At 41.0% G+C, this 27,903-nt stretch overlaps 1 protein-coding gene across 11 annotated transcripts in view; it reads right to left on the bottom strand.

The window, feature by feature from the left end:
• Positions 1-27,903, bottom strand: part of NCKAP5 (NCK associated protein 5) — a 652,533-nt gene that overhangs the window by 307,271 nt on the left and 317,359 nt on the right. For all 11 annotated transcript variants that reach the window (XM_075933271.1, XM_075933270.1, XM_025178765.2 and 8 more), the window contains one exon: positions 27,557-27,690. In XM_075933271.1, coding sequence (XP_075789386.1) covers positions 27,557-27,690 — 134 coding nt within the window. The remainder of the gene's footprint in view (positions 1-27,556; positions 27,691-27,903) is intronic.

The raw sequence follows: 27,903 nt of genomic DNA on the forward strand, positions 1-27,903 counted from the left end.
TCAAAGCTTGATAGTTTTATGTTAATTTTTAGCTAGACCAATAGAAAAGATCATGCATTAGGGCATATTATTGTTACTTAGTTTGTCTACCACACTACCATGAATAGCACTTTTATATTTTACAGGTGTAAACCAAGAGATTGCTGAAAGAGTTTGCAAATTAGCTGACAAAGTAAACTGAAGATAAAAGGCACACACAGATGCGGAAAACTAGTCACTTTGGCTTTTTTCAGTCTTCACGATTAAGGATGAATCCCCCAGATAGAGACAGAAAAGCAACCCTCTGACAGAGTGAGATGGTATATCAGCGTTCACCATCCTCATTCAATTAATAGACTCTGCTGTATGCAAACACTGATAAGTGGGCAAAATGTGTTAGTCTTTAATGATCTAATCTGTATTCTCAGAGAATGCAGGCTGAGCTGCTCACAAACAGCACTTGGATTTCCCAGGCAATGATGCTTCAGAATGTGTCAACAGTTTATTTTGCTAGCATGGCAAGATGAAGACCTCTGCTGCTAAATATAACATGCAATACCACTAAGAAATACTACACAAACATAAATGAATTCTCCTGAGGTCTAAATTAATAAGAACTGCATTAACTGAAAAAGATAGAAAACAGTTTTTCCGGAAGATAAATGAGACACAGCAAAAATATGTGTCGCCTTGTATCCATAAGGCTTAATGATCTGCCTTCACCCAACCACCTTTGGTACCATTAGACCCTACTTTGTTACTTGCTGTGTTGTGGTGATTGAAGGAAGGAACACCACTACCTCTCTTACCTGGTTTTCCCTGCAATGGGCAGCCAGAGAGGTCTCAAGTGCAGTGGCACCTAATAACTTCATTGCTTTTTTATCGGCTTTCCTAAATCATTTTGGAACCCTGAACTTTACAGGCATGTCTACAGTAGGAAATTATTTTGAAATAAGGAAAATCGACATAACTCTGGATTCAATAAAATCAAAATAGCGTGTCCCCACTAAAGGGAAGCAACAAAATGTCAGAATTATTTTGAAATAGTGTGTCCGCACTGATTAGAGCCTGCTTTGGACTGAGCCCCCGGAAGCACTCTGGGGAGGGCACCAGGAGGAGAACACTTTCTGTGGCTGCTTGGTCAGGCAAGCTGAGACTTGTGCTTTCAGGGGTTCTTCTGTCACATGTCACTCCTTCACTGCCTCCGCCCTCACAAGACACAAAACGGACACAGTGTGCTCTGGTTGCCCACTCCTGGTACTCCTCCTCGAGCCACTGGACAAGGCACTGCAGGCAGGCCAACTGCTGCTGCATCAGCTCCTTATAGGCTCGCAGGCTCTCTTTCACCAGTGGGTCCCACAGAGTTGGGTACATGGAGTGGGAGGTGGGGGATGTGCCAAGCTCACAGCTGGCCCAGCTGTGAAGAAAAGTAGCAAGTACAGTCATCCCAGGAGTCACTGTATATGAAGCTTGGCCCTAATCTCTCAGCTGACTCCAAAGGTCTCGGTTCAGACGATGTAACGTGCTTCGAGAAAGGCCATAGGTTGCCTGGACAGCAGGCTCTTTCCAGCAGGGTCACAAACATCCCAGGGCAGCATTGCTATACCCACAGCCCAGGGACAAGCAGGCATGGGAAGGTGCTGGCCACCTGAGGAGCCTGTGGGCGGGAGACGGGGACGGGGAAGCTCAGCTTCCTTCGGTGTCCTTCACATGCCAAGTCCAGCACTGGTGGTGTCCCACAGAGATAAAAATTTCTATCCCTGCCCACTGGAGGGAGAGAAGTGTTGGGGGAGGTTTGTGTGAGCAGCAGAGGCCACTTGCCAGAGAGAGCGCTACTGGGTTCTCCTTCTCTTCCCCCCACCCCCTCCCCAGCACGTTCCCATGCACAGGATCAGTCTCCTCCTCACCACCACGCTTGACTGGGAGTGGATGCTCCCTGAGTGCAGGCATGAGTTTGTGCCGTGTGCACACTGCTGTGTGGTTCCATGACCCTAGACTCAGTGGTGGCTTGTTGTGGGAAGGTGTCCCACCATGGAGGCTGGAGACAAGCAGACCTGTCAGAGAAGGAGCACTGAGTTCCTGTGTCAGAAAGTCATGGGACTGAGTGCTCTGGACTGGCACTCCATGTGCACAGGTTGTGTGACCACTGAAGCCAAGTAGGCCAAGCGAGGAGCATGCAGCCCGTTGCTTGCCCCCTCATGTGTATAGGGAAAGATATAGAACTCACCTCAAGTGCCTTCCCGGGTTTGTTTGAGGCCTGGGAGACATCCTGAGGGACTGGCTCCAGAGTGAGGAGCAGCTTTTGGTTGGTGGATATGTGTAGCCACCATCGGGCACACTTGAACCTGGAACCTCTGGAGCTTAACACAGGAGCCTCTACAGCTTCAGCTATAAAGCCAGCCGCCTCTCAGCTTAGTGATCTATGTGGGACAGTGAAACACACCCACTAGGTGTGTGGGTTACAGATGGTCATCTGGCTGCCTCCTCCTCATCCGAAATCCCGCCCTCCTAGAGGGTGACACCAGGTGTGTCCTGGCCAGACGCTACAACAACGGGATGGAAGGAGGTGACCAGCTCTCTCTTCCACGATGGGATGCACAAAGTAGCAGTACATGGGCGGTGCTGTCCTGGAGCATCTGCTCTGCTCCCTGGTCTTGTGGTAGGCCTGCTACAGCTCCTTCACTTTCATGCAGACCTGGTCCAGGATTCAGCTGTGGCCTTTGTCAGCCTGGCTAGAAGTGATCCAGACATAGATGTCCACAGTTTGCTTTCTGTTGCAGAGATCCTGGAGGTTGGTCTCCTCCTCCCAGATCTCAATGAGGTCCAGGATCTCCGCACCAGTCCAGGTTGGAGCTCTCCTGCACCCCCAGCCAGTGGCAACCCAGGGAGCAGCAGGAGTGCTGGCAGCTGTGGCAGGTGCCGAAGGAGCGTTGGGGTCACCTAAGTTCCTGGGATGCTGCTGTCTCACACAATGCTTACGTAAAATAAGCCTGTCTCCTTCAGCCAGGAGTTTTAAGCTCTGCAGGAGCAGAGGAGCAGTGGAGATGCCAGGTGTGGCCAGAGCAGTCAAAAGTGCAGCTGTGAGAGGCTTCTGGAGGCCAATTATTTCAAATTAGCAGCACAGGAGTATCCACGCTAATGCTATTTCAAAATAAACGATATTGCCTGAGGAAAGCAGGAGTACAGATTTTGAAATAACCAGCCCGTTATTTTGAAATAACAGACTTGGTGCTGTTGACGTTTTGTTTATTATTTTGAAATAATTCCCTAGTGTAGACCAAGACTATTTCTCACTGTGCCCTTCATTTCTACGCAATCTCTAATCACGCAATAATTTTTTCCATAGAAATTGGTGGTTCTGACTGACTCACTGCCACACACCTTAATGAAGTCCCCATTCTGGTTTAATATTCATCATGATGCCTACCCTGGGTCTGAAGATAAGCGTTCTTCACTTGCTTCACTTTCCTATTCAAAAATCAATTGTTACAAATATGGCAGGTTACTGCACAGCACTGTAAACCAATTGCTGATGCAAGCATTGGATTTAGGACTTTGTTGAGTTACTCAAAAGCTGAGCTCAAAGGGCCAAATGCATCCCGTTTCAAGATTAACTAGAGTATGTAGCCCTTATCTTCAAAATGATTCAATTACAATTCAGGTATTTGTTTATCATGAAATGAAAATAAACCACAGAAAATCTGTTTTGAGGTACATGAAAAGTAAATATTTATCTGGAAACTCATATAATCAACATTCTCTGTGGTCAACTGTAGGGTTTTGTACATCCATTTGCAGGACTCACTTCCATATCATAGTCTCCCAGAACAAAGTCCAAGGTTTTGGGCAAAGCAACATACAAATCCTTAAGTCTATGGCTGCAGTACAGTCTGTCAATAGTTACTGTGCCACAGGCTTGATTTTACTCAACATTTTCATATTTAATTAATGCTATTTAATGCAATATTACAGTAGAGAATAACATGCCCTCATTTGTACTGTTTGTGACTACAGAGAGAGCACCACAAGTGGTACAAATGAAATTATTTCCCATATAATATGGTTTTAATCACTCACATCAATCTAAATTTTTTGCAACATCTGCAAACTAGAATACACTGTATAGTGTGACAAAAAATAATCACATTTGTGTTTTTTGGAAACACTTTATAATAAGTGGACAGTAATTGATGCTAAATTACTGCAGAATCTCTATGGAATTAGATATTACATCCATATTAAGATCAAGTGACTTCAGCATGATTAATGACATAGAAACAAATATCAAGGGCATTTAAATGATTAGCCATTTAGGGATAGATACTATACTCTGTGTTTGGGTAATATTCACATTGCAGTCCTTTGGTCAAAGCATATGGGACTTACTCAGGGCCTGATCCTGCAAACCCTTACTCAGAGGAATTTCTGTATTGCCAAGAACATTAACTCTTTGATTTAACTGGTCATTGAGAATCAGGGGATGTTTAGAACCTGGCCCATGTGTAGTCCTTATACATACAAATAGTTCCATTCATATTGGCTTAGTTGTACTGTAAAGCAGGATGAGACCCTTAATTGTTTACTCCAGCCTGATGGATACTACCACTGTTTTTAGTGGGAACGTCTCTAAGACTGCATAAAAATTAAATAAGAATCTTGAGATTACTGCTAATGGATTAGCTACAACTTGTGCTCCCTCATCCTGTTCCACGAGGTGTACCGGTAGTTCGGAATAGGAATCCTAGTCCGAACTACCTAGTTCGAGCCCCGTGTAGCCGCGCTGCACGGGGTTCGAACCAGCGGGGTTTTAAAAATGGCGGCTCCCCGCTTATGCAAATGAAGCCCGGGAAATTCAAATCCCGGGCTTCATTTGCAAGTGCGGTATGCCTACATTACCCCGCTAGTTCGAACTAGCGGGGTAGTGTAGACATACCCTAAGTGATCTATTTCCAGTCACCCATTCCCAGCTTCTGACAAACAGAGGCTACAGACACTATTCCTGCCCATCCTGGCTAATAGTCATTGATGGACCGACCCTCCATGAATTTATCTAGCTTTTTTTTAAAACCCTGTTATAGTCCTGGCCTAAACAACATCGTCTGGCAAGGAGTTTTACAGTTTAGGTATGTCTAGACTACATGCCTCTGTTGGCGGAGGCATGTAAAATAGTCTACTTGACATAGTCAATGAGGCAGGGATTTAAATATCCCCGGCTTCATTAAAACAAAAATGGCCGCAGCACCGTGCCAGATCAGCTGATTGTCAGCACAGTGCATGAGTCAAGATGCGGTTCGGTCGACAAGGGAAGCCATATGACACGAGGCAGAAGGGAGCGGTCAACAAAGGCTTCCCTTGTCGACCGATCCGCGTCTTGACTCACACGCTGTGCCGACAATCAGCTGACACAGCACAGCGTGGCGGCCATTTTTATTTTAATGAAGCCTGGGATATTTAAATCCCTGCTTCATTGACTATGTTGGGTAGCCTGTTTTACATGCCTCTGCTGACAGAGGCACGTAGTCTAGACATATCCTTTGACTTTGTATCATGAAGAAGTACTTCCATTTGTCTGTCTTACATGTGATGCCTATAATATCATTTGGTGATCTATAGTTCTTGTGTTATGGGAATGGGTAAAGCTGTCTCTTTTCTGAGATGAAAAGTCACATTCTGATTAATCTCTCCTCATATGGCAGCTGTTTTAAATACATAATCATTTTTGTTGCCCTTTTTAAAACTTTTTCCAATGTATCTTTTTTGAGCTGAGGTGACCACATCTGCACACAGTATTCAAGATGTGGGCCTACCATGGATTTATATAGAGAGAATACAATATTCTGTGTCTTACTCTCTCTTTGTTAATGATTCCTAACATTGTTTGTTTACTGCTGCTGCACATTGAATGCACGTTTTCAGAGAACTACTCATAATGACTCCAAGATCACTCTCAAGTCCTAACAGCTAATATATTCCCCAACATTGTATACATATCATTGGGATTATGTTTTCCAATATGTATTACTTTTTAAGCATTAAATCTTATTTGCCATTTTGTTCCCATTCACCCTGCCTTGCTGCTTACGATACCCTGCTGCTGCTGGAGATTCCATCCGCCCACCTCAGCTGAGGGGGTTCCCTAGCAGAGGCCGCCCAGTCACCTCAGCCCCACTGCTACTGGGGGTTTCTTGGGGTTCTTGGCTGGGGCCGGCTGGCCACTGGTAGCCCCGCTGGAACCAGGAATTCCCCAGCTGGAGACGGGACTCCCTGGTCACATAGCTCAGATAATGTTAGGGGTTCCCCAGCAATGTTGCTTCACTAATGCTGGGGGTTCACCAGCTAGGGCGGGGAGGTCTCCCCAGATGCCACCGAGCCAAAGTGCCCCAACCCCTGCATTGCTGTCCCCACCTACAGGGCTCTTTGGTCCAGCAACATCCGTGGCCCTGCTGGACCACGGATGTTGATGGACCAGAGAGTCCTGGATTTGGGAGGTTCAACCTGTATATGAATTGCAATTTTTAATTAAAAATATATTGAAAATATTCCTGTAGTGAAAAATCCAAACATTTTCCTATGAGGAAAAAGGTTATACTAATTTTTCTAACTGCACTGTCCAATTTTGAGCAGAAATAACAAATGAACTGCTGCATAGTCCATTACATTAAAACAATAGCATGGAATAATTGCATGTTCCTAGATAAAGTTAAAATTACCATAATAATTCTTCAGTGAAACAATCCAATCTATTCAGTCTACAAACTGCCACTATGTTGAAAAAATATAAATATTACCATCTCTGATTAAGCCTAAATATTATTCAACTTCTAGTAGTTATTGTAACTACTTAAGAGATTATGCAGACCAAATCGATAGAAAAAATTATATTTACAAAGTATGTATTGCTGCATTTAGGGACCAGCTCTTTCATTTGCACTCTAGGATCAGAGAGCAAAAAAGGCAAAAGACAAAAGTGTGGCTAAAGATCAACTTTTACAATGGCTCCTCACTGATTTTAAAAAAGAAGGGTTCTGTAGACTGGGAAATGTTCCTCTGCCAAATTCCCCTATGGGATGGCTTCCACTGCAGGGGGCATGAGCAGGTAGCAGCTGAGTTTACAGTTCTGACTGGCTTTTGTGCAGTAAGCACAGGACAAGCAGGGATGTCGTGGCACTCTCTAACCCTACACACCCATGAGTCACCAGTTCAGTACACTCCTGAGTGCTTTGCCCAGGGTCATAGAAGGTGGTAATGCAAGTGGGAGTGCAACTCAGAGACTGTGACTTCCAGTCTCCTCTTCTGTTGGCTAGAAAACTCTCCTTTCATTGTAGAACATTACATCAGTCATGTCTGTTTACCAAATTGTTAGGTCCAGTTGTTATTTAGGCATCCCATCAATAGAGCTGAATACAACATTTTGGTTAAAATTTTTCAAGAGGAAAAAAATGCAGATTTGGACTCTTAGGGTATGTCTACACTACCCCGGTAGTTCGAACTAGCGGGGTAATGTAGGCATACCGCACTTGCAAATGAAGCCCAGAATCTGAATTTCCTGGGCTTCATTTGCATAAGCGGGGAGCCGCCATTTTTAAATCCCCGCTGGTTCGAACCCCGTGCAGCGTGGCTACACGGGGCTTGAACTACGTAGTTCGGACTAGGATTCCTATTCCGAGCTACCGGTACACCTCCTGGAACGCGCTGCACGGGGTTCGAACCAGCGGGGATTTAAAAATGGCGGCTCCCCGCTTATGCAAATGAAGCCCGGAAAATTCAAATCCCGGGCTTCATTTGCAAGTGCGGTATGCCTACATTACCCTCCTAGTTCGAACTAGGAGGGTAGTGTAGACATACCCTTAATTTTTCACGTGTGTCACTTTCACTAATTATGAATTTATTTTTTTTTAAATATGAAAAAAGGAAACGCTTCAGTTCAAAAGTTTTCAAATCAAACGTTTTGATTTGCAACCATTTTGTATCAAAAGGTCCTGTAATTTTCTTTTTGAAAATTCAAAAATGTTTACAAAGTGGTGAAAATGAAAAAGGACTATTTTCTACTAGCTGTGTGCATTCATGCAGACTACTTTTTTCCCTTATATTTGTTGCTTATGTTTATTATAATTTTTGTAGGAGGGTATAATTTCACAGGATAAAAGCATGTGTCCCCAGTCTTAAATTATGTCTCAGATACCTTAAACAGTATTTATATATTATCTCATTACTACATGGATACCAGTCCAAGCAACTAGTTAGATAAATGAGAACAGTGCTCTATCTACTTGGAATTGAAAAGGTGATGGATAAACAATCTACAAACTTCATACTTTTGGAGAAAATATCAGGCAATGAGAGCATTGCTATAGTAATAAGTAATTCTATGTCCAGGAAGAAGCTGTTTGCCATTTATTGTCATATTTTCCTTTTCCCTCATTTTTGCATTTGTTTATCGTTAATTTCTATGGGGAAAAAACTGGAAGGAAAGCTGCCTATAAAGCACTGAGCACACCTACAATCATACTGTGGCAACCAACACTTGGAATTACATATTTTTATTCCATGTGAGATGTACCTATTCTGTGTATGAGCTCAATCTTGCAAGGTGCTGAGTATCCTCAAAAAGGCGCGTACTGGCAATCAAAATAGACCTGGGAAATAGGTTGTGAACAGCCCTCCCCATGATGTCACTCCTGCATGCCCCTCAAGCCCCGCCCCCGCATCATGTCCAGTATGCGGCACAGGCAGCGGGTCGGGCTCTGCGTGCTGCATACAGCGCGGATGCGGAGCCACTCAGAGTGAGGGGCAATGGCGTGTGGACATGACAGCCCACCAGGAAATTCCCAGTATCCCACCAGGCCAGTCCGCCCTTGCCCTCAAATCCTGCTGATTTTAATAGGCATGAAGGCCATTCAGTAGTCACCTCAGGAGGGGCTCAGCCATTTGATGGCTCATGTTTACATCCCTTTGCCATTAAAGGTGTTCTTTAAAAATGTAGTATGTTAAAAGTATGCAAAATTTGGGACCTGTCAATATTGTCAGTATCTCTTTAAGATTACAATCACACAGGGGAGCTCACAGCCTTTCCAGGCCTCTGGGGAAAGGGGGGGGGAGGCAGCTCTGTGTGCCCAGAAGGGGTGGAACATTGAGCAGAAGGGGTGGGGCCACACTTCCTGGAGCATGTTACACGGCCCTGCCCTCTCCCCCATAGGGAGCCCTCAGAGCTACCCAGAGCATGCCATGTGGTGCTTCAGCAGCAATTTAAAGGACCCAGATGCTTCTGCTCTGGTGGTAGCAGAGAGTCCTGCCCCTTTTGAATCACTAGACCCCAGGGCAATTGCCCCTCCCCCCATCAGTGGGCTTGCAGTCACAGCTCATAAATGGAAAGCATGGTTGTGTCCCAAACTAAATAGGTTTGGTTTTGTAACGGCACCTTTTTTTAATCATATTTCCTTATGATTTAATCTACACCTATTACAGTCAATCTGAATATATAGTAGAATTTTAATGATACCTTTACTGTTGTAATACAAAGTAAATGGTATATGGACATTATTCATATGAACTTTAGCACATTACTTCAACCACTATACAGAAAAATAGTGTCTTTACAAACAGAAAATTCCTGATTCTAAACTCAGATATTTATATTCACTGTACACAGAAAAGTGGAATAAATCTGTGCATCTTAAAGTTTCACAGCAGCCTTTGCTGTCAGCGTCAGCTGGCCTTTAACATTTACTCAAACCTGAAAAAAAGGAGTCACAAGTATAGCATATACTGAAAAGTAAACAAGATGACAAATCCACAAAGCTTCTTATAAAGGAAACTGCTGTCACAACTTCTGTATAGCTACAAGACAAGTGTCCACAGATTACTTCATAGTCATGGGTTTTGCATGTTATTTGTTCTTCTAACTTGCAGGAAATATGCCCTACTTTTAAGAAGGATATCTTAATATGTAATAGTAGGAAAACAAAACACTGCTAAACTAGGACTGACATGAGCATAGCCAGCTTTGAACGGTTTATGCATAGTGTGGGAGATCCTCGTTATTTCTGCCATTTTCAGTAAGATTCCCTCTCTATACAAGAGGGAATGCCATCGAAAAGATAAAATCTTTTAACTTAAAGCAAAATGTTAAAGGTGACCACTGTACATCCCACTAGTGGCATGGAAGACTGAAAATAAATTATCTGGTCACCTTAAAGATGAGAGAAAAAGCCATTGTTGCATCTTGAACCAGCTGGACATTTGGGGGAGGGAAAAGTGGGAGCATTAAACTTACCTCAGTGGTCTGTGGGCAAATTTTTAAGTCACATTTGTTTTCTCCTATCCTCTTATTTTCTGTTCTCCTAATCTTATTTCTGTTCCTCTAAACATTTTAGGGTGACGTAATTTCCATTTAGCCAGATCCCTTGGTAAATTTTGCTTCTGAGATATAATTGACATGGCTGTCTAAAAGATGACTCTCCATTATGTGTTTCACTGTAAAGATTCAAGACTTTTATCACTACATTATTTTCATCTCCTAGGTATTCCTTCCGGATTCTCCTTTTTCCTTTGTTTTATGGATATTATATGACAAAGTCAATCTTTTTAAATTACAGAGGCATATAATCAAATCAGAAGAGACTTGTGCCACATTCACCAGCTCTGGTACAGTGATAAATCTGGCTCTTACATGACAAATAGAGTAAGCTTTCAAGGAAATTTAAATGAAAAGCAGTGATGCTGGAACTATTTTTAGAGTGGTGGTACTGAGCTGTACTCCCAAAACCATTTTTTGCAACCCTCACTGCCCCAGCCTGGGATCACACCTATGGTTGCCAACTCTTCCAGACCAGACAGACTGGACTCCGTTGCTGCTAATGGTGTCCCATCTGAAAGAGCTGGCAATCTAGCCACAACTAGAGGCAGCTGCACAGCCCAAGGCCAGCAATAGGACCCAAAATGGCATGGAAGCCTCAAGGGCCAATAGCGTGGACCCCAAAAGGTGGTGTCCATGAGATGCAGTGCCCATGAGGACAGCAGGTGGCAGGAACCCAGGGAGTGCTGATCCCAGCAGGATCCTGGTGGGGCTGCCTAGGTACAGGTCTGGTGGGACCCCAGAGGGGTCACTTGCAGGCAAGATAAGGTGCTGGTGGAGTCAGCGGCAGGGCTGATCCTTACACATGGGGAAGCTAGGTGAAAAATCTGTAGCACCTCCTCACTACCTCATTCCTACTTCCCACACTTATGAGGAAAAGGAGACTATTTCCACCATTTTACTTTCAATTTTGAAATAAGTCTGGAGTGAGGGAGTCATTTTTGATCTTTTTCAAAAGAAGACAGAGACATGAATAGTAACAATCTTTTCTGGAAGACAAAGACTTTGCGAATGATAGGGTAACCATTAAATATAAAGATTCCCTGGTTTCTGTGAGAGTCTGAGGCCATTAGTGAGACAACAGATGGTAAAGAAAGCAGAAAAAGTTATCAAATCTTTTAAATTTCCAGTTTTAAGAGCCTTTTAAAAAGTCTGTGTGAATATTTAACATGTGCTAGTATATCTTAAATTGGTTGAAATTAATACAATTACAGTCTAAACACAAGAATGTTACATTTAAATAAATTATCTTAATTTCTGCAACATATTTAGTGTAAAATCCTTAAAATAAACTCTGTTTGAAGGAGCCACTAGTGGGTCAAATAACACAAAAACTCCTTCAAGCCTTAGCACATACGTAAGCTAGTAACTGCATTGGTTTTTGTTTGAGAAATCGTATTAAATGAAACCAAAATAACCCACTCAAACCATATAAGATTGGTCCCACAGCCTTGTGCACAAGTTCAGCTATACTGATGCAAAACAATAATATAAGTTATTCATGTTGACAAGCCTCAATGCTTCATTCCCCACCCCTCCCATCTGTAAAATGATGGTAATAATATTTCCCTCGCAGAGGTGTCTTGAGGCTAATTCAGTAAGAATAAAATTCACTCCTGTGCAGCTGGCCAGCCCAAAGCCTAAGCATCATTTAAATTCCACTTATATATAATTGTGCAGTGTGTGTGTATGTGTGTGTGTGTGTGTGTATTTGATGCAGTGCTGGTTGCAACATCTCAAAAAAAAAAGATGTGTTAGAAAGGGAAAAGGTACAGAGAAGGGCAATAAAAATGATTAAGGGTATGGAACAACTTTCACTTGAGGGGAGATTACAAAGAATGGGACTGTTCAGTTGGAAAAGAGACGACTAAATAGGGGTATGATAGAGGTCTACATAATCATGAATGGTGCGGAGTAAGTGAATAAGAAAATGATATTTATCCCTCCACATAACAGAAGAACCGGGAGTCACCCAATAAAAATAATAGGCAGCAGGTTTAAGAGAAACAAAAGGAAGTACTTCTTCACACAACAGAGTCAACTTGTGGAAATCATTGCCAGAGGATGTAGAGATGGTTACAAGTATAACTGGGTTCAATAAAGAATTAGATAAGTTCATGGAGGCCAAGTCCATCATCAACTATTAACCAAGATGATCAGGAATGCAACCCAATACTCTAGGGCTACGTCTACACTGGCCCCTTTTCCGGAAGGGGCATGTAATTTCAGAGATCGTAATAAGGAAATCCGCGGGGGATTTAAATATCCCCCGCGGCATTTAAATAAAAATGTCCGCTGCTTTTTTCCGGCTTTTAGAAAAGCCGGAAAAGAGCGTCTACACTGGCCCCGATCCTCCGGAAAAAGCGCCCTTTTCCGGAGGATCTTATTCCTACTTTGAATATGTACTTTGAAGTAGGAATAAGATCCTCCGGAAAAGGGCGCTTTTACCGGAGGATCGGGGCCAGTGTAGACGCTCTTTTCCGGCTTTTCTAAAAGCCGGAAAAAAGCGGCGGACATTTTTATTTAAATGCCGCGGGGGATATTTAAATCCCCTGCGGATTTCCCTATTACGATCTCAAAAATTACCATGCCCCTTCCGGAAAAGGGGCCAGTGTAGACGAGCCCGATATGTCCCTAAACCGCTGACTACCACTTTCTGGGACTGGCTGATAGGAGATGGAGCACTTGACAATTGGCCTGTTCTTTTTATTCCCTTTGAAGTATCCTGAAAGACAGGATACTGGGCTAGATGAACCACTTGTCTGACCCAGCAGGGCTGTTTTTATGTTCTACTTAGATTGTCAAAACAGAGCTCAAAAGGTACCTAAGTAGTGCAACAAGTCTGGTGCTAGCCGTCTGCATTCAGATTAATTTCACCCTACATCTCTGCAAAGCACTTTGAGACCTTCATATTGAAGGTGTTATATATAGGCTATCCATTATAACACCTCCATGGATGGTAATTGCAAAGTCTCCCTTGTAATTATTCTCCAATTTGTTTAACAGTTCTTTTACATTTCTTCTTTGTATTTAAACCTAAATTAACCCTGCTGCAATTTATGGCTATTATTTATTCTGTTAGCATTTACTGAGTGTCATATTTATCAACCAGGTTATGATAATGTCTCTTGCTCTGGCCCATCTCAAACTTTCCTTCCTGTACATTTTTACATATAATTATGTCTTTTCTCAGTTATCTTCAATCCGGACTAAACTTTCCCCATCTCTTTCATCCTAAATCATAGTTTATAAATATTGGGGTTTTTTTTGTTGCTGGTTTTTGAACTCTCTCCAACCTACGGCCCTCTCCAATCAATCAATCATCGCTAATACTGGAAAACCCACTCATGTATATTCTGAAATTCTCCTATTAGGAGCTGGATTCAGAAGGTGCTTAGAGCTCCTGAACCAGAAGGGTTTCCCAAAGATGTGTCTTTAGACTGGAGATCTCTTGGAGGCCAGGGCCACATGAGGCAATGCAATGTACATACACTCTGCTTGTGAGTTTCCTGGAACCTCACTCTATCACTCACTCACTCATTGCACTGCTCCTACATCCCCCACGCAAGTGGGTTGTCCTCACAGTGCCCACAGAGGAGCATACAATGTCATAAAAGTACATTTTAAAAGGAGGCAGAACTAGTGCATCTATGACTGTTCAATTGATACCAGTTGAGCTTTAAAAAAGGGCACCTGGGTTTGGACAAAGACAGTTGGGGAGGAAGGGAAGCTAAGGTGATTCAGGCTAAGGGTCATTCAGAAGAAAGGGTGAGAGAATGGACATGGGGCTCTCACAGCCTACTCCCCAGAAACAGGGAGTCCTGTAGAACTACGACTGCCAACATCCCCTGGGAGAGGAGGCAGTGGGACCCTGAGAAATAAAAGGGTAAAACCTACTCGGAGCTGTAGCCCAGGGTGAGATGAGGCAGCTTGCTTTTGTTGATCTGATCTACCTGTGGAGAGATATACTGCCTGGAAAAGAGACTGTCGGTGTGGCAGTGAACCCTTAGCAAGCTGGGGAGAAACCCTGGCCTTGTTACAAAAGTTAATATTTACACGGTGAGGGAGATGATGGATGCAAGCAAGTAACCTTGATTCTGGTGCACTCACGTTGCTCTGAAAGGTAGAGGACTTCAGCAGCACATTCCCAGAGACCATTTGGACTTCTCTGACTTTTCGAACCTGTAATGCTCAAAAGGTGTGAAACCTAGCCAGAGCTGAGGAAAGCAAAAATATTGTTTCCTATGTGAAGCATTTGACACTGGCTTTTGCTGCACCCCATAGGAGGGATTTCAGCCCATTTCTTCAGAACATAGTGTTTCTGACCCTCCAAAACTCTGCAGTGTTTGCATTCCCTTCCAGAGTTGCAACGCCAGCAGAGTTGACAAGATTATTCTTCACCCTCTTTCTAACTGAATTTATGAAACATACTCTACAGTATGGCTGCAAGTGTCCATATCTACTTATGCAGTAGTTACACATGTCCCCAGGTTCTTCATGGAAATGTAAAGTGAAACTGTATCAAATTCATTAATAAAGCACTATATACTAAGCCCACCTCATTTCCTTTATCCATTAAGCTTGTTATCCTATCAAAGCGACTAAGTCAGTTGGCATGATTTGTTTTTGTCAAATCCATATTGCCTCTTATTATTCATCTACTGTTTTCCTCTAGGTAATTGTAAATCAACTCTTTTATCAATTTTTAACAATTTACCAGGTACTGAAGTTAGAATTACTGGTCTGTAAATCTGAGTCTTATTTCTCTGCCTTCTAAAACAGGTACTGCATTTGCTATTTTCCACTCCTCTGGGACCTCACTCTCTTCCGATGTAACCTGCACATAAAATTGCCAGTGGTACTGCTACTACTTCAGCCAGCTCTTTTGAGCCTTAGTGATTTGAATCTCATTCTCAGTATTCTTTAACCTATTCCTTCCAGATTCTGCCTTATGACCTCATCCTTTCCTCGTTAATTATTTTTGCATTAACCACCTATTACAATCATCCTTTTAGGGAAGACTGATGCAAAGTAGCCATTAAGCATTTCAGCACTCTAATCTGTTATGTGCTCTCCTGGATAGGTAAGTAGCAGACCTACATTGTCCCTGTTATTCTCTTCCTTTTTAGCTGCTTAACAATTCTTTCCCCTTACTGCATTTTACATCTTTAGCTAGTAATAACCACCCAGCTCTTATAGAGCAATTTTTATTATTAGATCTCAAAATGTAATACTGACAGGCAGAAATGCTGAGAGGTAGAATCGAACCTGGGACCTCTGGATCTTAGAAAATAAACTAAATGCCAGCTGGCTGTTAGCTAAAGCTGTAGAGCAGACTCATTACTCTCCCTATAAGTTGTCTTGGTGCCACTAGATGGGACAGTACACTACACCCAGTAGGCATGTCAGTTACATAAACACTTCACAAACAAGGTCAGAACTTGCTTTTTATAGATGGGGAAATTGAGGCACAAAGCAGTGATTTGATTTGCCATTGGTCAGGCAGTAGGTCAACGGCAGACTCCGGAACAGAACCTAGGTCTCCCGAGTCTCAAGCTTGCACTGGAATCTTAAACAACTCTGCCTCTTTCCCAGCAGAAAAATCTGGCCTTTGCATTCCTGCCTTTACCCCTACCCCATGTCTTACTCTTATATTGAACCAACTTTTCTTAGTGAGAGACAGATGCTTTCAAACCACACAGAGTTCTTCTTTCTGGGACCCGTGTGGCTATAACACGATTAGTATCCTCATTCTATTACTATTATCAACTCAGTTTTCCATCCATTTCATTTTCGGTATTTTTTTCTTCTTCTTTCATGTTAATGTCACTACAATTCTGTGATGTAATTCAGCATAGTCCAAACTAATATCACGCACACTAGTAACTTTATTGACTTCAGCGAGACAACTCACATGCATAAGGACCTTGCTGAATTAGGGTCTTAGCACATTGCTAACATAATTTCTAATCATATACATCTAATATACAAACAGAAGCTGCCACTATGAAACACTGCAGGGAGCATGGGGCCAGCTGGGGACTGCTTTTGCCTTTGAAGTATTGCAATAGCCCAGCACTTCAAAGGTGGAGGCGCCCTTATCGATTAATCAAATAGTCAATGCATACTGCATTGATTAATCAATTAGCCAATTAATCTAAATTTAACATCCCTACTGCTAACTGCAGAGAATTGAGTAGAGTTTAAAGATAATCTAGGCATGGCCCAACACTTAACCAAATATTTTGCCTACATTTTTAATAAAGCTAATGAAAAGTTTAGAGGCAGTAACAAGGTGGAAAGTGGGAATGAAGATACAGAAATAATAGAAATGGGATTACCGTATTTTCCGGCGTATAAGACGACTTTTTATGCTAAAAAACATCCCCCAAAAATCGGGGGTCGTCTTATCCACCGGGGCTTTTCTGGCCCCGGAGGACACAGACTGCAGGACCTCGCGGTCCCGCCGCCCATGTATTCCGGGGCGAGAAAAGCTGCTCCGCGTCTCCCTGCTCCACCTCTGGTCTGCTGGGGACCGTCTCCAGCAGACCAGGGACACCGGGAGCAAAGCCGGGGAGGCGGAGGGGCGCTGGGGCGCTGCCGGTTGGCCTCTTAAGGGGGGGTAGTCTTATACGGCATCATCTTATACGCCCAGTCGCCTTATACGCCGGAAAATACGGTAAATTAAATAGTGCAAAATAGAAGATGATGCATTTAGGGGCTAACAAGACGTGGAATCTCCCTCACTGGAGATATTTAAGAGCAGGTTAGACAGACATCTATCAGGGATGATCTAGACAGTGCTTGGTCCTGCCATGAGGGCAGGGGATTGGACATGATGATCTCTCAAGGTCCCTTCCAGTTCTAGTATTCTGTGATTCTAAGATTTTTTGCTGGAATTGAGAGAGAAGGAGAAAAAATTGTGTGTACTGGTTGATCACAGGAAGACTATGAGCCATCAATGTGATACAGTAGTGAAAAGGGTTAATGCAGTCCTAGGACGTATCTGGTGAGCTATTTCTTGTAGAGACAAGAAAGTGTTTGTATCATTATACCATGCACTAGTAAGACCTCATTTGGAACACCACGTGCAATTCTGGTCTCCCACATTTAAAAAAGATTAATTTAAACTGTAACAGGTGCAGAGAAAGATGACTGGGATGATCCAAGGAATAAAAAACCTAGCTTAGGAGAAGAGATTTAAAGAGCTTGGCTTGTTTAGCCTAACCAAAAGAAGGCTGAGGGAAGATATAATTGCTTTCTCCAAATACATTGGAGATATAAATACCAGGGAGGGGAGTTATTTAAGTTAAACACCAGTGTGGACATAACAAATTGATATAAACAGGCCATCAATAAGTTTAAGCTTGAAATTAGACAAAGATTTCTAATGGTCAGCCTTCCATGAGGAGCAGAGGGAGAAAAAACCTTGAGCTTGATAAGTTTATGGAAGGGATGGCATGATGTTACTTTCTACAATGATAGGTAGTGGATGTGTGACTGAAATCAGCTAAGAACTCCAACAGTTGTTGATGGGACACTAGATGGAGAGCACTCTGAATTTCTACAGAAAATTATTTCCCAGATATCAGGTCCACGTGCTCAGGGAAGAACTGTGCACCATCCTTGAGGGAAGAATTTCCCCCTGCGTCAGACTGACAGAGACCCCCTGACGGTGGTTCACCTTCCTCTGCAGCATGGAGTATGGGTCCCTTGCGAGTTTAAACTAAACTAATGTAAAAGATGGAGTCTCCAACTTGCAGTCTTTAAAACATGATTTGAGAATTCAGAAGCTCATCCAGAGCTTAGGGGTGGGTACAATCTGCAGGATGTCAGATTGGAAGACCATGATGGTCCCTTCTGTCCTTAAAGTGTATGAGGCTATGAACTGATGAAAACAGGGAAAGCAGAGACATGATTTCAGTATATTTCTGTTTAAATATTTACCTCTACATACTACTTCGCAGTTCCATAGCTGCAGAAATCTCCTGCCGTTCCCTGTATCACTGGTTGGAGCATAGCCTTCCCTGTTTTAATAAATATCATTGTTGGGAGACTAGTCTACTGAGTTAGGTATGAACTATAAGTCTAGGCTTAGTCTCTCATATATCACTTGATGCAGGACCTTGCATAGCTCAACTTCAGTTGCTAACTTATCCTTTATTTAAAGGGAGATACTGAACTATGACAAATTCCACTGGAAAGAAATATGGTCAGTATTTCTTTTATTTTCTTCATTACAAATACTGTTTTTAAGAATATATCTATGAGAACTAAACAGAAATAGTGAGTAGCATACGTGTATCCTTATGACTGAAAGTCATGCTTCCTGTACAATGATCTCAAACTGAAGGGCTGTGTCTACATTGGTACCCCTTTCAAGTAGGAATAAGAAATCCTCCAGAAAAGGCTTTATTTTCCGGAGAATAACGTCTAGACTGGCGCTTTTCTCCAGCTTTTCCCCAAGCCGGAAAAAAGCGGCAGCCATGTTAATGCAAATGCCGCGGGGGATATTTAAATCCCCCGCGGATTTGCCTATTGCAAAGCCTACATTAGCATCCCTTTTCCGGAAAGGGGTGCCAAAGTAGACACAGCCAGGGACTATAAAGGGTCAAGGAAATTGTGTATGTTTTCGTGGAGGCCCAAAATACTTAGTTAACACTTTTCTGTCACTGATTTTCAAGGTAGTTTACTAAGAAGAGTAAAGAAAAGTTGATGTGTGATTAGGGAAAGTAAATGAAATTAGTTCTGACATTGTGGCTATTTTGAAGTGCAAAATAAATTGCAAAATTCCTTGAATTTTGATTGGTGTAGCATTTCATAGCACGGTGGAAGGGCTCCACTCTTTTTTGCTAAGAATAACATTGATAGGGACATGCAGGGATTGCAGATTTCAGCTCATGGAGTTTTTTCAATGTTCAGTGGCAGTGGTGAAGAATTACACTCTCTTCACTAATTGTGCATGGAGAACTTGTTTCCACAATGCCATTTGACACTGGAAAGTAACCCTTATTGCTTGTCCACCCGCAATGCAAAACTACTGCACAAGGCATGCTGTCTGGAGTTTCCCTGGCATCATCCAGAATTCTATTTTGGAAAGAAAATGCACCAACCATAGATGGTGAAAGAGCATAAGTTACTGCACATTGTCAGGGCTGATCCTCACCAATTGGCGGCCCCGGGTGGCCGCCCAGCTCACCCGTAGGGTTGCCAGATGGTTTAAAAAAAATACCAGACAAAAATTTGTCAAGCAAAAACAAAAAAGAACACCAGAGAAAATTTGTTGAGCAAAAAGATAAAAAGGGGTCAGGGAGTAACCAGGGAAACCTGGGGGGGAAGGTTTGGGAGGTCGGGCCAGAATGCGGTTGGGCCAAAATGCAGTTGCAGCCCACTCCTAAGACCGGCTTTGTTAGTGGCCCCAGGCGACCGCCCGGCTCACCTGCCTCAAAGACTGTCTCAGCACATTGTCTACTGTAAATAGAAACAGTTTGCTCTCAGGATCTATTATATGTGTGTAGCATTCAGAATAGATCAGCCAGAATTACCTTTCCCATCCTTCTCTCTCCTAACTGACAGAAGCCAACTGCTGTGGAGGCTTTCTGGAAGGGATAACGTCTCAACACCATATCCCGTAAACAGGGGTATGCTCTGTGCATATATGAAAAGGACAGTATACCAAACCTTTAATTTTCCAGTACTTTTGATGTACTCAGAACCCATACATAACTGAAGCACAATTTTGTTTGTTCTCAAAGAAAGGGTAGCCAAAATTAGCATAGACTAACTCAAAGGTTACTAAATTATACAAAGGAAAAGAACCATCAAATTGTAAGGTTAGCCAAGAGACCTGAGAGATCTCTGTGCCAGTAGTGTTCTGATATAAAGAAGACAATGGGTATGTTATAGATAGAGCCTGCCAGAAATGCAAATATGTGGTTGAGATATATACAGAATTACAAAATAGCTAGTACGTAAGCACAAAAGTAAAACTGAGGGCATCAGAATAAATAAATTAGTCCATTTTTGCCATGGCAGACACAAATTAATCATTTCCCAGAATCCTTTAAAAGAAGTATTCACAGCAAATAAGAGATTCAGCAGACCAGCAATCACATTATTTACAAGTATGTCAGAATATTGAGACAGGTTTGGCTCTTACTGCAGTATTAGTGCCTCAGCAGCCTGCAGGTGTTCAGGAAATACATGCATCCTTAATAATGCCTAAGGCTAAGCAATTCAGAGCTCTCTACAAGTGTAATATAAAATAAAAGGTGTCATATGAATGTAGCCAATTAGAACTCCTATTCACAGAATACCTTCTCTCGCCATTTTGGAGTGTATACTGATTCTATAGTCACTTTAAGGAGGGACAACAGTGAGGTATATTTTTATGATGACAGTATGTGATCTCTCTTTCCACCAGCATAGATGAAACCCAGCAACGTAAGAGAAAAAAGACCCTCATGAGAAAGTCTGAGGTTTTTTTTTTAAGACAAAACACTTCATGGTGCTTAGGCACAAGTACGTTTTAATATAAAGAAATTATTTTTAAACTACAAAAGAAACACAATTTATGCTAACCACACTAACATCTGTAATGGAAAAACTGATAAGATTTAACCTGGATATAAAGCTGCCCTTTTTCTTGATTTTTTTCCTGATTAGAATATATCTCAAAAACTAGAAGGCTGGTTCAGTCTAGCACATGAACTGAAATGCTACAAATCAAAATTCTATCTTATGAGTCTGGACCACAGTTGCTTAAGAAATAATTCTTCTCTCCTGCCACATAAGACTCCAAGATGTAAAGTCCAGACTGCCCAAAATAGAACTTGTTTGGTCTTCCTTAGCATTCAATGTACCATTCCAGTCTCATCTTTGTTTATTTAGGTAAGTCACAGTAGTGGTGGTGTCCAATCATATTTGCACCACCTCCTCCTGACTTTCATTTTTTTTAATTTAATTAATAGGCAGCAAGTTTAAAACAAATAGGAAGTAGATCATCACACAAGGCATAGTCAGTCTGCAGAACTCCTTGCCAGTGGATGTTATGAAGGTCAAAAGGAAAACTGAAACAAAGAAATGGAGGCTAGATGCATGAACAGCTATTAGCCAAGATGGTCAGAGAAGCAACTCTATACTCTGAGTGCCCCTAAACCTCTGCCTGCCAGATGCTGGGCCTGGATGTGATACGGGATAGATCACTCAATAATTGCCCTATCCTTTTAATTTTCTTTGAAGCATCTGACACTGGTTACTCTTATGTTCTATTATTTAAGTATATCCATCACATTATCCATGTGCACATGTATATAAATAAGAACAATATTATCTGACCAGTATAAACTAAAATTATTCAACTGACCAGTATAAACTAAAACTAACACAAACCTCACGCTCAGCTCTAAGCAGACATGTGCGCGCGTGTACACACACACACACACACACACACACACACACACACACACACACACACACACACTGCAGCCAAAGCCCCAGTAAGCAGACGGACTTCACACTATGCCCGGAAGCTCAGAAACTTGAGTCCTGTTAGTTCTTTTCCTACATTCTATCCTTTTCTGCAGAAATAGAGGACAATGAATCACTAGCCTCTTTATAACTCTTAATATATTTGAACACTGTTATTCGATCCTCCTCAGTCTTTTTTTCTCAAGTTTAACCTTTTCATCATTTTTGTTGCTCTTCTCTGGACTCTCTTTATTTTGTACACACCTATCCTAAAGTGTGGTGACCACAACTAGACACAATGCTCTAGCCAAGTGAAGTGGGCTAATTTCCTTTCATGGGTTATATATGACACCAAAGAAGGCTATTAGTTTTTTTTTTTTACAAGTGCATCACTGTTTATTCATATTCAATTTGTGATCCACTATAACCTAGAGATCCTTTTCAATAGTACTATCAGCTCACCAGTTATTCCTTATTTTGTAGTTGTGTGTTTGATTTTACCTTCCAAAGTTACACACTTTACACTTGTCTTCACAGAATTTAATCTTGTTGAATTCAGACCAGTTTCCACTTTGTCAACGTCATTTTGAATTCTATTCCTCTCCCTCGAGTGCTTGCAAACCCAGCCAGTTTCATTATTCAAGTCATTAAATGAAGCTATTGACTAGTATCAGACTCAAAACTGATCTTTTGGGGACTCCCCTACATATGTCCTCTCACATTCACAGTGAACCAATAATAGCTATTCTTTGAATATTGTCTTTCAACCAGTTGTGTAGCCAGCTTACAGTAATTTCACATTTACCTAGTTTGCTGATGAGAGTGTCATGTGAAATTGTGTCAAAAGCCTTAGTTAAATCAAGAAATATCATACCTACTGCTTGCCCCATCTAACTCAGTAACACAGTGCCCAATTGAAAAAAATGAAATAAGGAATGATGCCAATTTTCCCCACGTCCCAATTTTTCAATAATCCTGCTCCAAAAGGGCAGTTTGGTCAAAGCTGACTCTCCCTTGGAATTGGAGGTTTAGTAATGTTAATCCAACTGTGCCTAAGTACCAGCTAAAGTATCTTGCTGCTTCACAGGTTTAACCTACAGATGCATTTGGCATGGAAATGTGAGGACCCACTGAAAACAAGAATGGCCACATCCTCTCTAAGGCTATGTCTAGACTGCAGGCTTCTTTTGGAAGAAGCTTTTCCACAGGAGATCTTCTGAAAAAACTTATTCCGAAAGAGAGCATCCACACTGCAAAAGTGCATCGAAAAAGCTCTCTGCTTTTTCAAAAGATAGCATCTACACTGAATGGACACTACCTTGCATGTAAGCTATGACTACTATGGGTGGAATGGCCACCAGGGCACCTGTGCTTCTTTCTCTTTCCTCTTCTTGCAAAAGAACTCCCTCTTCCCCGTCCACACATTGGAAAAAAACCCCTCTGTTCTTTCAATTTACTTTCGAAAGAACGCGATTGCAGTGTGGACATTTCTCAGGTTTTGCCAGAAAAACTGATGTTTTTCCAACAAAATGCTGTAGTGTAGACATACCCTAAAGGAGGAAAATTGTATAAACTTTGAAGGGTGTGTGTGTGTGTGTGTGTGTGTGTCACCTTTGTCTCCACAGTAGTCGCAAGAGGGAAAAGTCTATTGGAAATAGTATTTCAGAAAACTAAAATGGTAACAGAGCTATAATGCAGGGTTTAGGATATATAAACAATCTCTGGATTGTTTATATATCCTAGTCTTGCTACTAACTTAATCATATCAGTCATGTTAGTTTTGGAAAAGGTAAGACCTTTACAAATATGCCTTTATGATAGTACTACTCCTTCCCTAAAGATGCAAGGAAGCCATGGAGGTTCAGTTCAAGTACACTAAAGGACAGGAGATTGCAATAAATCAGAAATCTGATGGTTTAAATTCAGAGGAAAAGTCCTTCCTTTTATTGCTATTATGTTCATGAGACTCCATTGGAAATGTATACTTAAAACAGTTTTTGCTATTTGGTAATCTATTGACGGAAAGACTCTAATCTTAGGTTAATGATAAATGGAGAAGGGGAAGCAAATTTACAGCCTCGCCTCCATGAGCAGTATTTACATTTTAACATCCAAAGACGATTTTGAAATAAGATTAATGGCCTGACTGGTGTTAAATGCACATTAGACAAAATGACCCCACCATATTAGGCTATACAGGTGTCTCTAGGCTTATAAATCTCCAAGCCATTCCACCCAAGATTCAAGTCTGTGCCATAGATGGATTGTTGTGCACTGCAATAAAGCTTCTTTGGGGAGTAAACAGGTTGCAATCTCTAGGTTAGTTTGATGTGATTAAATTCTGACAGAAGTGCAAAGTATCCCTTCATCCCCTGTGGTAGGGAGTTAGTTATCGATTCTGGTCTGATCTGCTGATAGGACATCACCAACAACACCAAACAGAATACAGACAGAATCAAGAACACCACAAGCAAGCTAAAGAATACATGTTTGCGCCCACTAGAGAGACATACTGTCATTTTATGCAAAGTGTTATTGGATTTGTAATGGACATGTTCCATCTGTTAGAAGGGACACATATAACTCTATGATCAATATTAGTGTGAGAGGAATACTGAAATAATCCAATGAGAATTATAAGATACATAATTTGACAGATTCCTACAGCCCCAACTTGAATAAATTATGTACTTTTTCAGAAGCATACATTCTTTAACTCCTGTGGTTTTTCAACAACAGATGTAGATTTCTACAACCAAGGCATCTCAAGGTGAAATATTTTGTGTGATGTAAACAAAGAACCAACTCCTTCATGTTTTCAGATACACTACAGAATTATGTATTTTATTAAACTTGTTTTTGTAGACTTAATAATAATCACAATAACTTAAAACAGAGCTACTTCTATTACTGCTTTAACATTTAATCTTAGAATGGATTCCTATGTACTTTATACACCCAAGCAACATTTGGTATAATATGATGATGTATAGAAGACATTGTGATCAATTTATATTCTGTCTACTACTTAAAGCACTTTCTGGAATTGTACTATAAATCACACATACTATTTTGGTTATTCTTGGGAGACACTGTACATATTGCTACAAGAAGTTGCTGAAACTGTCACACATAAAGCACAGCCCAACCAGAGCAGTGAAGAAGAGATTGAGAGGCACTTTCTATTCCAATATCCAAAAGATAAGGAAATGAATTAAAAAAATCTTCTCAAATTGCAAACAATCATGAAAGCTGTGTAATCAAAAAGGAGTAACAAAAAATTGTATCTAACCCTGGAAGGAAGCAAAGACAGAAGAAATGGGATCATACTATATAGCAACCTGCCAATAGATCAGAAATGCCGTTGCTATAAAATGGAAAAAGGAAACCAAATGTTAAATACAATGAGTACCCCTATCCTGGATGACTCTTACCTAACTCTGATAGAAACCTGAAGGCTTGTTCTTTTTTATGCACTCTAATAATACCTATATGGTTAGCCAGACCAATTAAGTCTCAGGGAATCAAATTGTCATGAACAAGCAACATACTTCAATTAAATTGAAGGTAAAAGTATAGCACATATACCCAGTTATACTTTGTAAGACGACACAAGAACCATTGTACACAACTGCAATATAAAGATTAAAGTGTTTTTCTGTGGTGTTCTGAATATTTTAAATGCATGCTACATCATGACCTAATAGTAACATTGCATTTATCTGCATAGTATGCTACTGCCCTGGGGCACAGGATTTCACCAGCACTGGTCTTACTATTTTCTAACATAGGGATTGAAAAATGCACATGTCCAGAGATAAAAGTATATGATGTGTGTGCCATAATCTGTGAGCACCATAATCTTCTGCAGAATGAAAAGTTTCACTAAAAAAGGAAAGTTTCACTAAAAAAGGGGGAAGTTTTTAGCCTTCCTGGTTACTCCAAATGGAAATGGAGTTTGAATCAATGTAATGTTGTCATTCAAAAATCTGATCTACCCACAAGTGATAAAATCCTGACCCATGGAAATCAGTATGAGTTTTGCTGTTGACTAAAATGAAGCAAGAGATTTCACCAATATTCATACTAGTTTAACAAAAGGAGCATTTTACTATTTTAACAAAAGCTATGTTTTAGTTAAACTGGTACAAACCTCTTACAGCAATTTGATACATATGTATATTGGTTTATCTTGCCCTAGAAAATGTATAGGAGCAAGCACATCTAACCATTTTTAAACCAATATAACTGTGCCCACACACCGTTTTGCACCGGTTTAACTAAGTCAGTTTTAAGACACTTGCTGTAGAGTGAACTGTGAAAAGAAATGGGAATGAAAGACATAGATTAATTTGCCATACAAATAGGGATTTCCATTAATAGCAGAGGTAGTTATTTACTGAGCTATTGGAGATTTAGTCAAACATTTTTACAGGAATGCTAAAAAGATTTGTGCATGAAACATTGGAAATTTCAGTGACAACATCCAGTTAAATATTTATAGCAGAAAGACATAATACGTGCCAGTAGTACTGGATTCTTTTACATAATTCAGGAAGATTTAAGTTAAACAAAACTGTTGCTTTGCAATTAGGAGCTTAAGCACTTTTCCAGAAACTAAGATTAAATTGTAACAGAGAAAAAAATCCAACCAACTATGTTCAGTGGATGGATTTAAAATATTGTGAATTATTCAATGGGACTCATCTCAAGGGAGCAAACACTATGCTAGAACCTCACAAAAAGATGTGATCCACTTTCAAATTTTTTCATGAAAAGTTTCCATCAACTTTTGACAACAACAGAAATATATTTTCATAGCATTTCTAAAATACTGGCCATCTATAATTGTATTATTTATTTTTATTATGGCAGTCATGGACCAAGATTCCATTCAAGTAGATGCTGTACAAAAAGCCACTGAATGTTTCACAATTCTTTTTAACCATGAGAGAAACAGTTAATATCTACATTGGTGGACTCCTACCCCAGCACAGTATTCTGTTAAAGTCAATACAGAAATGGGCCTAAAGCAGTGTTTCCTAAACTTTAAGACTGAGGAACATCAAACAATAACTTTTTTTTAAAATGAGGAGCACCAAGTTATTGAGGCGGGGGGAAAGGGTTAGGTGAAAGTTATTGAGAAAAAAAAGTCACTTGCCCCTTTAAGGGCAGCCATTTTGAATTCTGTTGTCCTCCGCGGCACACCTCCAACTGCCTCGCAGACCGGTGTGCCACGGAACACAGTTTAATTAACACTGGCCTAAATTATGTTGCAACAGGGAAATAGTCTGTGCCCTTTAGGGTGTTTTATATGTGACAATGGCTCAGAAGAAATTATCACATTTTATTAAATGATTTTAAAAAGCATTTTTTAATTGGCGATAAAGGATAACAATGACAGGCGCAGTGTTTTTTCTTTGTCACTCCATGGGATGAAATGTTACCTTGATTTGACCATGACACGCATTTTTTAAGAAATAATGTGAACTTCTGGAAGAATAATAGGGAAGTATAATAGCTAGTAATTACATTCCCACAGATTTTATTTACACCAGCCTATGGAATTTTACAAAATATATAAATCTCAAAAGTTATAGGATGTATAAATCATTTACCCAGAAGCCTAATAGGTTTATCCCAATTAATTATATAAGATGTTTTTCTTCCTTTCATGCTGTCTAGAGGGTTTCTGGCATTTTGTATCAAAATGTTGTTTCTACATTGTGAATAAAAATTACAAACACAACGTACCTCGAAAACTGCTCCTGCAATCCACGCATTTGAGCTCTGCTACGCTCCGACTCCAATGTTACCTCCCGTAACCTTTTTTCACTCTCAAGTCTCAAATGCCTTTCTTCCTCCAACTCAAGTATCAGCTTCTCGCGCTGAAAAATATATCCCAAAGGCCATATATTAGTTTTACGTATCCACATTTTAAAAATAAAGGAGCTTCCTTTTGAAGATAAAATGGCAAAACTTGTGAACTGTCATAATAATGTCAAGAAAGTCATGTGATTCTGATATTTAATCAAAGTACTCTCTTGCCTATCAATGCTATATTAGAATAATATACATTAAGAGATAGAAAAGACATAACT

The sequence above is a fragment of the Pelodiscus sinensis genome, chromosome 7, assembly GCF_049634645.1.
Source record: "Pelodiscus sinensis isolate JC-2024 chromosome 7, ASM4963464v1, whole genome shotgun sequence".
Classification (NCBI taxonomy): Eukaryota; Metazoa; Chordata; order Testudines; family Trionychidae; genus Pelodiscus; species Pelodiscus sinensis.